At 51.9% G+C, this 15,284-nt stretch overlaps 5 protein-coding genes; 2 read left to right on the forward strand and 3 right to left on the reverse strand.

Annotated features, from left to right (window-relative positions):
* Positions 1–3,018: 3,018 nt before the first annotated feature.
* On the reverse strand, positions 3,019–4,080 carry CHC_T00010180001 (WD40 repeat-containing protein). The gene has a single exon (XM_005714906.1). It carries the CDS (start codon positions 4,078–4,080, stop codon positions 3,019–3,021), a length of 1,062 nt encoding a protein of 353 aa, XP_005714963.1.
* A 304-nt stretch (positions 4,081–4,384) lies between these two features.
* Positions 4,385–4,928, forward strand: CHC_T00008546001 (acyl-CoA-binding protein). XM_005714907.1 is given in 3 exon segments: positions 4,385–4,634; positions 4,744–4,892; positions 4,893–4,928. 2 exon segments carry the CDS (start codon positions 4,385–4,387, stop codon positions 4,890–4,892), a joined length of 399 nt encoding a protein of 132 aa, XP_005714964.1. The 3' UTR covers positions 4,893–4,928.
* A 959-nt stretch (positions 4,929–5,887) lies between these two features.
* On the forward strand, positions 5,888–6,871 carry CHC_T00008803001 (Ubiquitin carboxyl-terminal hydrolase). Its single transcript, XM_005714908.1, has one exon. It carries the CDS (start codon positions 5,888–5,890, stop codon positions 6,869–6,871), a length of 984 nt encoding a protein of 327 aa, XP_005714965.1.
* Positions 6,872–6,876: 5 nt separating this feature from the next.
* Positions 6,877–7,653, reverse strand: CHC_T00003076001 (hypothetical protein). XM_005714909.1 is given in 4 exon segments: positions 6,877–7,137; positions 7,138–7,240; positions 7,375–7,616; positions 7,617–7,653. 2 exon segments carry the CDS (start codon positions 7,614–7,616, stop codon positions 7,138–7,140), a joined length of 345 nt encoding a protein of 114 aa, XP_005714966.1. The 5' UTR covers positions 7,617–7,653; the 3' UTR covers positions 6,877–7,137.
* A 4,417-nt stretch (positions 7,654–12,070) lies between these two features.
* Positions 12,071–14,263, reverse strand: CHC_T00003077001 (hypothetical protein). XM_005714910.1 is given in 2 exon segments: positions 12,071–13,300; positions 13,301–14,263. 1 exon segment carries the CDS (start codon positions 14,261–14,263, stop codon positions 13,301–13,303), a length of 963 nt encoding a protein of 320 aa, XP_005714967.1. The 3' UTR covers positions 12,071–13,300.
* Between the last annotated feature and the right edge of the window lie 1,021 nt (positions 14,264–15,284).

The raw sequence follows: 15,284 nt of genomic DNA on the forward strand, positions 1-15,284 counted from the left end.
GGGCCAAGGGGACAAAGTCGGGATTTCGGAGCCAAACATCATCCCGCCCCCCCCCCCCCCTTTGCCTCACATCTCTAACACCCCTTCCCTCTTCCCGCACCATCCAACCCGGCCCCTGCCTCTCGGCCACTGCTTCCCCCCCCCTTCCGCCATGCAGGCGCAAATCACCTCCGGCACGCGCCAACAGGCGACGGAAATCCTGTCCACCCCGCCGCGCTCAGGCTCCTTTTCCGTCTACTCGCAGAAGCTGACCGCGCTCGCCTTCATCTGGCTGTGCGCCATCGTGGTGTGGGGAAACGTAACGAACTTCGCCGCCGTCAGGGACAAGTGCGACCGGCGCTGCGTGGTGCAGATCGGCTTTGCTTTCTTCGCCTGGATCTACACGTCGGCCCTGCTGCTGTTCAACTACCTCACCGAGAAGAACGTCCTGGGCAGGGACGGCTTCTTCTCGCACGGGCTAGAGGTCCAGTGGATCGGCTCGCTGGCCGTCTTGTGGGTCCCCGTCGTCGTCAGCACCAGCACCATTGCTGGCACGGACATGCTTGTCGGCACCGCTTTTCTCGCCACATGGTTCTCGTGGGGCGGCTTCTTTGGCACTCTCTATGCTACATACAAGGCATACCATTCGTTTAAGGAGGAGGATTTGCCATCTGCTTTGCCAGAGGGATATGATGAGGCCGACTACGTTTACGGGTAGGGTAAGCCCTTCCTACCTCGGCCTGCCTAACATGTCTAAATTATTCCGATCCTTGTCTTGCTTTCACACTTTTTCGGAGGGTTGTAAACTAGCCCGACCTGCCACTTGAGGCAGCTCTCTAAAACTGCTCCAAATTCTACCTAGTGCATGAAATAGAATATCCTTGTTGGCTCTGGTGTAGAGTGATAGCCCCCACCCTTCAGTCAAACAACAATGGATAATGCCCACCATTAAAGACAAGTTTTCATTTATCTTCTATTCTCACGTTGGTACGCAAACGAGATAGACGTTGCAGCAATAAATACAGGGTGCACAACGGCTCCCAAGCATGACTATCACACCATTCACTAGTGACTCAACCACTTGAAATCAGGCAGGTCCTACACATACCACCCACCACTCTCCGACAATGGGCAACGCTTCTCAAAACCTTAACCTCGCCCAGTAAACCGCTGTCCGCCGCACACACAGCCCTCACCAACTAACACAACCCTACCCAGGTCTCCGATATCCGGAACAAACGCCTCAATTCGTGGAATCATGAAAAGTTGGCAAACTCCTCCTCCTCCTCCGCTTGTTGCATCGACAAGGCCTGCTGGTAAATGAGGATTTTCTCCTCTTCCTTCTCCGCATGATAGGCCTTATACGCCCCAAAAATGGAGCTGAAGAAGGCCAACCATCCAAAGGCAATGGCGAGATGCGATGTATGTAGCGCGGGCTTGATAGTGTCGACTCCTTTGTACGCGGACAGCGTGGACACACCGACGGTCCACCACACGACGAGGCCGCGCATGTAATTGCGTTCAGCCGACGACGACATCCAGGCGGTCTTACTGACGCGCGAGGTCCAGGTCAGGCAGTGGCCGCCGAGAATAAAGGTGGTGACGAAGCACGAAATGGCGCCGGTCGCAATGTCGTAGCGGCACAGAGGTCCGCAACGATCTGTCACCGTAGCATGGTTGGCCGTACTGCCGAAGACGACGATGGAGGCTAGCCATATGACGACCTCGGCGGCGATTTTTTGAGCGTGGGGGGAGAGCTGGCCGGAGCGCGGCGGTGGCGAGAGGAAAGGAGAACGCTCCATGTCGCCGCCTGAGGTGAGCGGCTCGGCGGCTGCCGTGAGTGACGCGGGCGTCGACATGCTGTTGGCAGGGCACGACTGGGATGGTGGCAGAACCTGTTTCGAAGGCTTACGCTGCCTTGGACGCTTCCGCTGTGTCGTTGGGAGCGATTGGGGCAATGCGTCGGGCTGGAGTGGAGGAGGAGGTGGGGGGGGGTTGTCGCGGAAAAGGAGTGAGTGGGTGGCGGGGATCGAGAAATGGGGGCCATCTTATGTTAGCGACGTCAGCTTACATACAAAAGATTTGGAGGCTGACATTGTTTAAACGTTGCGAACTTCTATTGGTTCCCATTTTACAGCCGTTTTATCGTGGAAGGCAGACGTCAATTCTTCCGTTTATGAATCCAAAAGACGCAAGGGTCAACCCCAAATGCCAAGGTCGGAGGACAGTCGCAGGGGTTAGTTTGGTTGTCTTGAGTTGAAGCCAAGCTACAGAGGCAGAACACGAAAAAATGGGACGGAAAGGCGCCAAGTCGTGGACGGTAGACATAGTAGGCGCAGTCTAGCACAAACGCCACCGGGAGCTGCTGTATTTACACACGTTCTTACATCGACATTTCGCGGATTCATCAAAGATCAACACTGCCGCACGCACCGTCTCAAAAAGGCTTACCGCCCTCCGCGATTCTCATTTCTGATGCCCTTCGCGCCTTCCCCCGACTCCATCCCAGCAATGATGTGACATGCTCGAGATCCATGTTTGATGGACACGCACAATATGTCTGGCCGTCCGGCGAGTCGAGCACGAAGACAAGCTTTCCATGACGGATACCTAGTTTTGTCCCTGCACGTCAAAGTCTTCTATGCACCGGCATTTGCGGTCAGATCGTGGCTCTAGCTGCTCCATTGGCTGGTGGAACATGTCGAAGAGTGGTCAGAGTCCTGGCTGGACGACCCAGTTGAAGCATGTTCATTGCGCGCTGCAAGATACCTCAAAGTTTAAGTTAGCAACCATGAACACTTTGCCCTCAAGTTGATTGAACCGTTTGCGACACAGCGTGATGGGATGTATTCGACCTTTGCTTTACAAAGGGTTTCCTGCTTTGGTACAGTCATCCCTGGGATAACCCGGTGCAAACAAAAATGTCACACTTTGGGGCCACACCACGCCCTCTTCCCGACGACAAAAGCGCAAGCATCCCTATGCAGGGCGCCGTGGCGCACCACGGTTTACCTCCAACACCGGTCACCTCTCACGTGCTCACTTCTTTTGCGTCTTCTTCCCCCGCACCTCTGCCTGTTGCACGCCATGCAGCAAAATGTACTTTCGATTAGTAGCCGGATTGTGATGCTGGGCGCCCTTGCTCCAGTCATAACCCACGGCATAAGCATAAATATTGCCATCTGAGCTGAAAGCGCCTGCGGTGATGGGCTGATTAACCCTCTGAAACTGCTTCAACCTATGTTTGTTATCCTTATCCCAAAAGTTGAAGCCGCCATCGCCGCCCGCAGTTGCAAACGTGCCGTGCTGCTCATGAAAAGCGATGGAATTGACGGGATAGATGACGTTGCTATCAGCATCTCTGTGACACTTGAAGGCAAAGTCCAACTTCCTATCCTTATCCTGAACATGATCAATACTAACCCTCCCTTCGATAGAGCCGACTGCGTAACCGGCCTGATCTGGGAATGTAGCGAGACATCGAAACTGATGCTTCAGCTGGGCTATCTTCTCATGATAGACTTCTTGCGGCTTGCGGATATCGTAAACCCTGAGCTTACGATCGGCGGTACCAACGACCAAGAGCGGGGCGCGGACGTCCATGGCATAGACTTTTGATGAGAGCTGGACGGTACCCATGGCGGTGCCGGTGGGGGCGCGGATATCCCAATACTTGATGGTCTTGTCCCAGGATCCCGTGACGAGTGCCGGGGAGCCGTTGCCCAAGTCGTTGCAATAAAAGACGTGTCGAATGGGTGCGTCGTGGGCGGCGACGGTGGTGGTCTGGTTTCCGGAGAGCATCCACATCTTCGCGACCTTCTCCGCGCCGGCGGAGAAGACGGAGCGCCCGTCCGCGCTCCACGCGACGTCCAGCACGGGGGCTGAGTGCTTGATCATGCCTATGGGCGTGGACGAGCCGTTGGACTGCACCTCCCAGCACCGGACCTCCGAGTCCCATGACGCCGACACCAGGAAGCTCTTGGGCGCGAGCGTGGGCGGGGAAAAGGAGAGCGACTGTACCGTGTCCGACGGCGGGTCCGTGAGAAGCACGTCGCCGTTCGGGTTGTGCGGCTGCGCGGAGCCGCCGGCGGAGAAGACCATAGCGGGTGGAAGATCTTGGGGGGGAGGGGGGAGCGATGGGGGGAGCGATGGGGGAGGGGGGGAGCGATGGGGGGGAGGGGGCAAGGTGCGGAAGGAGGTGCTGGTGTTGCTGGCAAGGGAGAGCGGGTTGGGATAGCGGATCGGGATTCGTTTGACGGAATTCATTTGATCCGTTATGATAGTGCCCCGTTCGGAGACAACGCGGCCCATCGGGGTGTCTCCGAAAGGGGCGGCCTCGGTCCATCGCGGGGCACCGCGAGAACGAGACGGGAAAGGCTCAAGAGATTGCGCCAATCCACGCGACATGCCTGACGTCAATCACCCTCGTCCTTTCCGCTCCACCTCGCTCTATAAAGACCCCCCAACCTCCTCCGCCAACTTTTCTCTCCCGTCACCACCACCACACACCCCACCCTCCACCGCAACCATGGGCCTCAAGGATATCTTCAGCGACGCTGCCGAACGCGTCAAGCAGCTCCCGGAAGCCTCCAACGACGACAAGCTCGAGCTGTACTCGCTCTTCAAGCAGTCCAACGTGGGCGACTGCGCCACCGGTACGTCATACTCCTCGACTCCACGCACCCCCTGTCCCGCCCACCGCTTCACCCGCTAACCGCCACCCCTTAACTGCCACACCCTAACATCACCACGCTCGCGCTACAGATCGCCCAGGCGGACTCTTCAACATGTCCGAAAAGGCAAAGTGGGATGCCTATAACGGAAAGAAGGGCATGGCCCAGGACGACGCCATGAAAGCCTACATCGAGAAGGTCGACTCTCTGTGCGGCACCTCGTTCGGCTCCCAGGCCTAAGCACTTGCTGAAAATAAAATCGCCTTGCTTTATACACCCCGCCACAACGCCCTATCACCCCCCCTCGTCCTTGTCCTCCTCCTCGTCCTCGCTACTAGAGTACACACACAGACCCACCCCCGCCGCCCCACTCTTGCCTGCCGCGCTGCCTTGTCCAGCCTTTCCGTTGACCCGGCATGCCTCCCCTTCTTCTGCCTCCTCCTCTCCCACTACCCCGTTTGCCTCGCCCTCCTCCGCCCCCGCCGCGGCCGCGTTCCCCTCCCCCCTGCGCCCCCCCTCTTCACCGCCATCTCCGACCCTCCGTCTCTTCGCGGGCCTCACCCTAATCCCCCTTCTGCCGCCCTCTCTCCCCTCTCTATCGTCCCTTTCCCTCATCTGCACAATCCTCGCAATTGCGTCGCGAGCCTCCACAACGCCCTTCTTCCTCATGGCGTAAAACCTCCGCACGTCCTCCTGCTCCTCGTCCCCCTCCGCGCCCTCCTCCTCCTCCTCTTCCAGCACTATCTCCTCCTCTTCTGCCACCTTGGGCACCATCAGTACCGGCGTCTCCACGCTCATCGCGTCCGCCGGCAGCCTAGACGGCACAAAGTTCGGGTACGAGATCGCGTTGTCCACCACAGTTTGCTGCCGCGGGAACACCGACGACGTCGGCCGCTCGGGATGCGGGGCCCGCCCGCTCGACTCCGCCTCGGAGCGTGACGTCGACGCCATTACGCCTGCTGCGGAGAGATGCCGACTGGACTAGACAGATGCTGATTGAGGGACCTGCGATGCGTCGTCAATAAAGTGTGCGCGAGTGCACAAAATATGCCCCCAATTTCATCCGGCACACACACTGCTGTGTTCGCTACTTTTTATGACGGATGCAAATTGCGCATGCGTTCCAATTCTTCTTTCAATCCCAACCTCTGCTCCTTCCTGCCCTGTCATCGTCGCTTCCACCTCCCTTCTGCCCTGTTCGTTCGGCTCCAGTCCTTGTTGATCCGCACGCTGTCATGGGCGATTCCGGCTGGTGCACAATCGAGTCCGACCCAGGCGTCTTCACCGAGCTTCTGTCCTCGATCGGCGCCAAACGCGTCCAAGTCGAGGAGCTCTACTCCCTGGACAAGACCCTCATCCCCCAACATGGGACCGTCTACGGCCTCGTATTCCTCTTCAAGTACCAAAAACGCCCCCCCGCGGCCGAACGCCCTGGCACCCTAATCTACCCGCCGCCAGACACGCTCTTCTTCGCCAACCAGACCATCCAAAACGCGTGCGCGACGCAGGCCATCCTGTCCATCATTATGAACGCCCCCGCTGTTGACGTGGGGGAGGAGCTCCAACGGTTTCGCGAATTCTCCGCGGGCATGGATCCTGTCACCAAAGGCATGGTCGTGGGTAATTCCGAGGTCATTCGCACAGCGCACAACTCCTTCGCGCCGCAGGAACAGCTCGTCGTAGATCGTGATCCCAATGCAGAGAAGGAGGACCCGTTTCATTTTGTTGCCTACGTTCCGCACAATGGGAAGGTCTATGAGCTGGACGGTCTGCAGAAAGGACCCTTCGAGCTTGGTGAAGTACCAAAGGAGGCCGATTGGTTGGATGTGGCTACGCCTGTCATTTCGAAGAGGATGGAAGAGTACCAGCAGGCAGGTGATGGCACCGAAATTCGGTTCAACTTGATGATGGTCGTGGAAGATCCGAGGGAGAAACTCACGCGTAAGATTGAGGAGCTACGCAAGGATGGAGGCGATACGGGGAGGAAAATGGATTTAGAGGAGAAGCTTGCGAGAGAAGAGGACAAGCACAAGCAGTGGCACAAAGAGAACGTGCGAAGAAGGTTCAACTTTACGCCGTTCATTATTTCATTCTTGAAGGCGTTGGCGACGTCAGGGCATGCGGGGGCTGTTATCAAGCAGGTGACGGAACAGAAGAAGACAGCGTATCAAGAACGGTTGGAAAAGGAAAAAGAAGCGAATACGTCTCAACCAAATTGAGGATATAACCAGGGCAAGTTTAACATACGTGCAATTAAAGACCTGTTTTCCGGATGGGTTCGAAGTGTATGTAACAGTATCACTCAGCAGTTGTAAAATTCCGTTCGCCTCGAGTCAGAGTGGTGTGCCAGTCAAATCATAGTGCGACGCGGGAGGTGTAGACCTGAACGCCCAATACGTAACGCCTCGGTTGAACAGATACCCGGAATCAAAATCCCTCGCCCCTTGCAGTCGCACTCAAATCTCCAGTGAGCTTGCGAGGACACCTACTCATCTAAATTTCCATCCGTGTCAGCCGGAGGCTCGGCGACGGCAGTAGTAGTTTCACCGGACGCAGCCTGGGGGATAACATTGTATGGGTCTGGCATTCTGCAGCAGTCACGGACAATGTTTCGCCAAAACGAAAGTTCAAGCCGCGTTGTCAGTACTGTGCCTGCATGTAACACACGGCAAACCCGGCTCGCAGAACGCGGATCCGATCCATAGCAAACACGGCAACTTACCCTTCGGCGCCTAGCGGATTCGGATCAAACGGCGGCGGCTTGCGGTTGATGTCAGAGGGTCTGTGTTTCCTCGGTCGGTAGCGCTCCGCTTTCTTGGCCGCTTTAAACTGGACATGCTTGGCCGCTCGAATTTCGAGCGGCGCCGCAGTAACCGGCTTAAGCACAGCAGGCTTTGAACAAACAGCTGTGGAGGAGTGCGCAAGGCCAGTGCGTGGGAGGGAAACAGCGTGAACAAACGCCATGATGAGCTGATGGGCTTGGTGCCGACGAGGAAGTAGGGAGATCGAGAGACGTAGGGGCAATCTCGGGTGGCGAGGAGAAGCTCAATTTATTGAAGAGCACGAAACGGGCTAATTGGAGCGGATCATGAAAATCTCGGCGAAAAACAATTTCCGAAAATTCTCCGCTCTGCGCTTCTTCAGGAGTTCCAGCTATTGTAGAATGCAAATCAGGAACGACTATAATCTGTTTTCGACGTTTCAGAGGTTAAGCCCAGACAAAATTCTGCAATTGAGAGAGAAGCGCCTGTCCTTTCTATGAATCCGAAGCTCGATCGGCGAAGTGGAAGCTTCATTGGGTCCTACATAGAAGCAAGGTCCGTTTCTGATGGCCAAGAGGATATAATGCGTATCGACTCGCGGGACTGTGCACGTCGAATTCGCTTGCCTGACCTCGAGGAAAAGTCCGCTCACAATTGGCAAGTCTCTCTTCCTCTTTCTTCCCCCCGGAGAGTGCTGCCTACTGTTTATTACTGTCTATCTAGTGCTACCTTTTTAACTACCGGCTCTGACGGAAGTTCAATTCCACGCGCTCGCGCTGTGTTACGCCAACGGGCGCGACCCATTGTCAGCAGTCCACTGTCGGCAGCTGGATTGAAAGGTCGCCTCTCCTGCAGAGTCAGTTGTTGCGCATGTTACCTATCCGTTTGGCCAGTCGCGCGCGCATAATAGAATGGCTCGGGGTGTTACAAATGTATTACCTTTCTTCCGGTGGTTGAGGAACGCGAGAATAGACAAGATTAGAGTCTTATCCGGCGGACTAGCGGACTGGAATTGCTTTAAAAAAACACGACAACATTTTTCCTCCTAGTTTACAAAGCGTTATATCTTCAGATCACTAACCCAACAACCCGTGCCCACTGTTTATTTCTTGCCAGCAAAGAAATCAACATGAAAAGTTTATGCAGTAAAGCCCGAAAAACATCTCTACTTCTCTGAGCCTCTACTTATGATTTTACTTACAAAGGGAGACTATTTTCTGCCCGAACACATAAGTTTGACTCAGTGCTCAAATCATTGAGGAAATGTTCAATACGCAATATGTCCTCCACCTGTCATCTATTTCGTAGACATGCGAATCATTTTCTTCCCCAGCGTTCCTTTCTCTACTGTGATTTAAGTATGATTTCATGAACGTTCAGAGTTCCAGTCTTTAAATTTGCCTTGGCCCTATCTTCGTTTCGATGTCTCTCGTCACTCCTTATCGACTCATTCTTACAAATAACAAAATGAACAGAATCGATTACAGTGTATCGAAAGCATTGAAGACCATGGGATCTACGTGAGCATGGACATTTTTCTGGTGCTCGTTTTGAAGTGCAAGAGCTGCCTCAATTTCGGTCTATATCCAACCCGGTTAGCTTATGCCAGTCTGAATTCCACACGTCCAACACTCTTTCGAAGGACCCTTAAAGCGCGTGCTAGAAGTATGCCTCAAAAAGGTGGAACCTTCCAGCACCAATACAGTATCCTCACATTACCTCTGGATAGACCCTACTATCAAAGAGAGACCCCAACTTTACGACCCTACCAACAAAGAGAGACCCCCAACTTTACGTTTCTAAGGCCCAACAGATTACCGCTTTGGGTTACGAGTTCAAAAGTTTGTATCATTTCACAGTTGCTACTCAAAAGAATCACACCTTTGTACAAATGACCAGAAGACTAGCAGATTCGAAGTTCAAAACGCTTTTGCAGTTGGCGGGAGACCCAGAAAAGAAGCTGTGTTCCAGGTTTTTTACATCCGACTGCTGTTCATGAGCATCCCCTTCCTTAATCGCCATTAAGCACTTTGAGCGTGCATGCAAATAAAAAAAGATGGTGAATAGCTCTCTACATGCAAGATCCCGACAAGTGAAAAAAACGCTTTTCAGAATTACAAAAATAGTTTTTTTCTTATGCCGGTGAAAGCGATTCTTGATGGACAACAATTGTGTTGTCTGAAGATTTATGTTCTTTCCTATCTGGAGATAGAAAAACAACTACGTGTCGTTGCCCATGATCATGGTGGGGTACCTATCACCCCTGTCATCGTGATATGTTCCATTTACGGATATTGCCCAGGGCATAATATTCGTGTCACTTCTCTGCACCATGTTCCTCCCAGATGGAATAGATGCATGACAAGCGTTTTTGGTGGACAAGACCTGTCGAGAAAGCCTCTTTTATTTCAACGTCGCAGCAGATCTACATCTTTTACGCTCCCATCGAAATGAAAAGTCTTTTTTGAGAAGAGAAAGCCTCGTCTTTTCCGGATTCAAAAGCTTGCTTGTAGTGAATACCATTACAATGGAATTGGAAAAGAGCGGAACATTCCTCTTCCTATGAATGGAAAATGATCTGGCAATCAAGTTCCTATGCTTCCGTACCTCTCAGTAAGTGAGCTGGCAATTCACCAACGCGACATTCCGCCAAGACATGTGTCGAATATTGTTGGGCTCGTCGTTTGGTGCTGGGCAGGAGGGGAGAAGGTGGCAAATCCGAAATACCAGCTACTGTCAGTTGTGTCAATATCTTACGAATGATCAAACCCCATTCAAAAGCTTTTGCTAAGCATGTTAGAAGGATCGTTTAGTACCCGTTCTGTTTTTATCCAAGGAAGGAAGAAGTGCACAACCGAGGCAGCGTTCGAAGTAGAGCTTGTAAGGGCAAGCCACAAGCGGGGATATCAAGTTTAGTGATTATTAAGGGCTTGCTACGTGTACCAGGTTCTATACGATGACTCTGTCATGAGGCCAAATGAAACATAGGTTCAAAAAGCGCTCAATCCAACACTAGCTATACAAGAATTTGTGAAAATAACTCTGGAGATGCTGATTTCTGCGATGTTTCCCATTGCCTTGCGTTGAACGCGCCCTTGAATAACGCGGGAATCTCGATGGAGAATCAGCATTAAAGAGCGTAGTGTGTAATGGTCCAGCTGTGGTGCAGAAGGAGAGCCATTGTTTTGAATACGACACGAATCGAAATCCACAAAGTGAAAGACATTCTTTTCACTGCAAAAATGTCTTCAGTGAGGGGTCAGCATGCACCGAAGGAAGGAGTGCGCCTATGTCCTCTTCTGATACATCTTCCACTTCAATGTGTTCCAATGGTGAATTCCCGATTGCCTAGTACAGGCGTAACAAGTTCACTCATGCTCTAACAAAAGGATCAACTGCACCTGCGTTTTTTGGGGGTTGAGGTCGAAACGCATTGCTTCTAAACCAGTACTGCAAGGGGAGTTGTTGTACATTTCTACACAAAGTAAGCGTCCTCATCAATTCTATCACCGTATTCGCCTTTTCGTCTTTCCTCCATACTCTTGCGTACCCACCCAACGCAACCTCAGGACTAATCTGTCTTTAAAGTTCGCCCAAAGCGACTCCAATACTGTAAAGAATATAATTATTAATACGTAATCCCACGAAACGATCCGTCTGTTGCACACCGCACTAGGACAGCAGTTGGTTGCCCTATGAATATCTAATTCCCGAATGCGCACCTTGCAGGATGAATGCATACGAAAAGATCACAATTTGCTCTCGTAAGAAATCTCAGCCTCTAGCACAAACAGGACCATCCGTAGTTTGTAGTAATTGAACAAACTGCTGCCTGGATGCAGCCGTGATATGCAGTTTGTTTGTCGCATTATACTCAATGAAAATAATATTCGTTGACACCATTCAACGAATATTGACTAGGAATCCGTTCCAGACAAGTGTTCATGTCCGGAATATCTCTTCGATTTATTTAATCAGTGTCAGTAGTCATGAGTAGGATTGGAGCCTCCGACGAATGTAAAGGTCATAGTTTCTCTGATGGTGATTATAGGCAAACCCAACACAGTGGAGGTGCACTAGAACACCGAATCAAGGACTTGCTTGTTGTTCACACACGTCAGTTTATGGCGGGATGGTCCGGGAATGAAGACTACAGTACTTTGCTTCTCCCCTACAAATATATTTCATGTGGTGCAGCTCACCACTATATGACAGTAAAACGGTCCGTCATCTAAGCTGCGTCAAGGACTAGAACGAGGAGACCCTAAAGTGCTTCGCTTTATGAGTTGAATCCGCCATTGTCAGCCTTTTGATTGGTAAAACGTCTCGCTGGAATCCAAAAAGATGCTCGGGCTGGTAGGAAAGGTGAAGAACTTTCGATTTGCTTGACAGAAAGTTTTGTTCCTCACACGTGAAACGTGCCACCTATCGCCGAGTTCTTTTTATGTTATGCGAGAGGTTTGGACTCGAGTAACGTGCGTTGGCTAAGCATGGCGCCTTTTATTTCTCTCCGGTTTGACCTCTTTAAGGGCTTCAAACTAAAGAACACTGGAATAAAAGAGCTGACTGTCAAAGATGGAAATGTGATGTTCACACCATCTTTTTGCTCTCGAGAAGATTTGCATCCGGAATCAAAAGCAAAGAGGTGCTGCTGTATTGCGATCGCTAAGTTTTTAACTGTGCACAGCTCACTATGATCTACCGTGCACTATTGTAAACACTTTGATGAGGTTCGTCTTCAGGACAGCACTGCAGAGCCCCAGGATTATCCACTGTTCAGACCAAGTCAATGGAAGATTTGAGCAATATTTCTGAAAAATCTGTACATGATGATTGTCGCAAACCTCCAAGCTATTGAATAAAGCAAGACTGCCCGCGTTCACTGGGTTACCATCTCCCCATGCACTTTAGGGTTGCTGGGGGATTTCGTCTGAAAAAGCATTGCTATTGATTGCACAACAAAACAGGGCCTGTGTTGCTTCGAGCCTGCGGCTTCTCTAAAGCTATAGGTGTATAGTGAAGACATCTGGGTTCCATCAGCAAGTTATATTATCTTTGAAACAGAGTTTCTGCAATGCAATCACAGACACTCTGTACGCGATCCTGCGCCAACAAGAATTTTGTCAGTGAATACAGTAGCAAATGAATGCTTTGTAAAAGCAATGTTGCTTTACGTTCTTTGACCTTGAGTGAAAAACTGAAGGGACCATCCTTTTTTCGGAGCTGGATATGCCTGAATGCCACACGTTTTTTGAAAGTGACATGCACTGTTCGCTCTTCTATAGCACCTTCGCCCAGCGGTTGACATTTAAACGAAAATGTCACATCATCGAACACGAGCGAACACGGCTCTTTCGCGCAAGTTAAGGATTAACGGGCTTCGGAGCCCGTTCCAGCTCTTCTCAACTGCCAGGATTCAAATACAGCTGCGTTGGTACAGCCGTATGATATGTACCTCTAGCGTTTCTAGTACGAGGATGAAATTGCTCTGAAATAGTTGGTGAGAAGCACACTAAAGATTCACGCAGCTCTTGATGTTCCAGCGGAAAGCCATATATTTTGCATTGGTAAGAAGCAACCAACATTTACACCCATAACGATTCGGTTCTCTCATCTCCGCTTAAGGGTCCAAACGCTATGAGGGGCACTGTACAATCGTTTGGGCCGGTGTCTGGGTGCAGTAGTGCTGAATTAGCGACGGAGGAGGCATAACAATTCGGACTTGTGGACAAGATTCATGGAAGGCATGAATTGAGATACTGGCACATGATGCATAGTCAAGTAGTCTGCTTACCAAAGCATACGCGCTCTGGATGAACAGACCGCTTGACCCATAGCATCTGTCAGAAATTTTGCAGAGCATTAGCAAATCTTAATCATAGCCGGTCAACCGGTTTCCTCCTTCTCTTTTGTATCTGTATTTTCCGGTGCCCGGTCCGCAGCTTTCGGTGGCGCGGCACCCGCTCCGGTCATGTGTTCGAGCAAGCTCAGAGCTCCTGAATAATGCGAATCTGATTCAAACTCAGCGAAGATATAGCTCGATTGCGACTTGGTGACGAGTCTCAACATGGACTTCGCGCCTTTCTGAATCTTGCCAACGTCTGCAAACGGGACGGAAACCCCAAACGGCTTGCCTCCAAACGCTCCGCCATCATCGGTGACGTACAAGGCGATATGTGACGTACTGACAAACAAGCGGCCGCGCAACGGATATGTCTTCTCTGGGGTAGAGTTATTCAAATAGCAGCGATACTTCTGCAACAAGGTGCATTTGAAATGATCGACCACCTCATCGTCCTTTTCGATATCCGGAAAGAGTTCGCGAAAACTGGCATGTATGTCCATGTCTTCGTCGTCTTTGTCACTATCCGGCTTCGCGGCGAGAATGTCGTCAAGAAAAGTATTGAGGGTCCCCCAGCCCTTCCCAATTTCCTGGGCGGCTTTCCCAAAAGTCTCGTGGGCCGCCTTGCTGGCATGCTCGAGTTCCGCGGTGGCGGCGTTTGCAATGTTAGTAGCAGTGGCGCCGATTTCGTCGCTATGGTCGGCGGCATGTGAGGCTTTTGGGTCGCGCTGTTCCTGATCTACTTGTTCTTCTTCTTCGTCCTCTGCGGGACCGGTGAAGAAGCCACCGATATTTCCGGCGACAGCGTTAACATCGAAACCCCAGGCGGAGAAGACGCCAGTCTGCTTGGACGCTTCTTTCTCTGGGGTGGGAGCGTCCTGGTCCGATGAGGTCTCTGTGCTGGGGTCGTCTGGTGAGGGTTTCGCGTCGGCGGACGAAAGGGCGGACTTTTCGGGTGGGAAGCCCGCGGCAGAGTCGCCTGGCGGGGTGTCGACCTCACCTGTCATGGATGGGATCGGGATAGAGCGTGAATTGGGAACGGCAAGCACGGTTACAGTCAATCGCAAAGGATGCTTTAAAGGGAGATGGGAGGCGAAACAAACCAAGGGCGATGGAGAGGCAAAAACTCAATGGTACCCTCAAGGGTATCGGGTAGAAGAGCAATTATGGGCACTAATTTTCTTCAGAAACCCAACTTTCAGCAACACTCAACAATGCAACAGCCCACAGTGGCACGCACAGCCGCAAGAGAGACATTCGCAATCACGACACTTCATGGTGGGCCGATTGCATTCCAAGTTTACTGTCAGATGAAACGTGTTCCACGTGGATAGAATACTGTAAATCATTTCGTAATGGGTATGATCCGAAATGCGATGCAGCTCTGTGATCCGATCCGATGATTCGCGAAGTGAATCAAGCGCGGATGTTGAAGAAACAAGGCATTTTTTCGAGGGTCATAAGAATAGGAATTAGATGGGCCATGCAAAGGTGGCCGGCGTTCGAACACTGGGGCATTTCTGACAGTGTCAGGGCGCGCCATAATTTTTTGCTCCTCCCAGGACTCGTGCGCGCCGATATCGACCTCAGGCCGGTCGCCAGGCAGCCCGCTCTGAATTAAATTCAGATGCGTCCCTAAGACCTGAAACACGCTCCTGTGGACCCCTGCGTACCCCTTCCCGGCTCATACTCGCCTCACACTGCGTATTGCGGCGTTGTCCCGCTCATCAATGTCTTTCTCCCACCCTCACCTCGGGCAATACCGTAGAAGACAGCAAAGCATTTTCATACATATGAGGGAAACCAAACAGGAGCACAAACGCACCTCGCATCTCAGCAATCGCTTTGCCTTGCTTTCCAGTCGTCCCCTCCAATCCCGTCTTCAACAGTTTTGTAGCGTCAAACTGACACGCCTGGGCAGTGTCCCATCCGACCTTTCACTGCCTAAACGCTCATATCTGAAGCAACAAACCCGCCTCCATATATCCCAATATTTCACCCAAGTAGCGCCCTCCCCTGGTCGTCAAC

The sequence above is a fragment of the Chondrus crispus genome, genomic scaffold (assembly GCF_000350225.1).
Source record: "Chondrus crispus Stackhouse genomic scaffold, scaffold_17, whole genome shotgun sequence".
Lineage (NCBI taxonomy): Eukaryota > Rhodophyta > Florideophyceae > Gigartinales > Gigartinaceae > Chondrus > Chondrus crispus.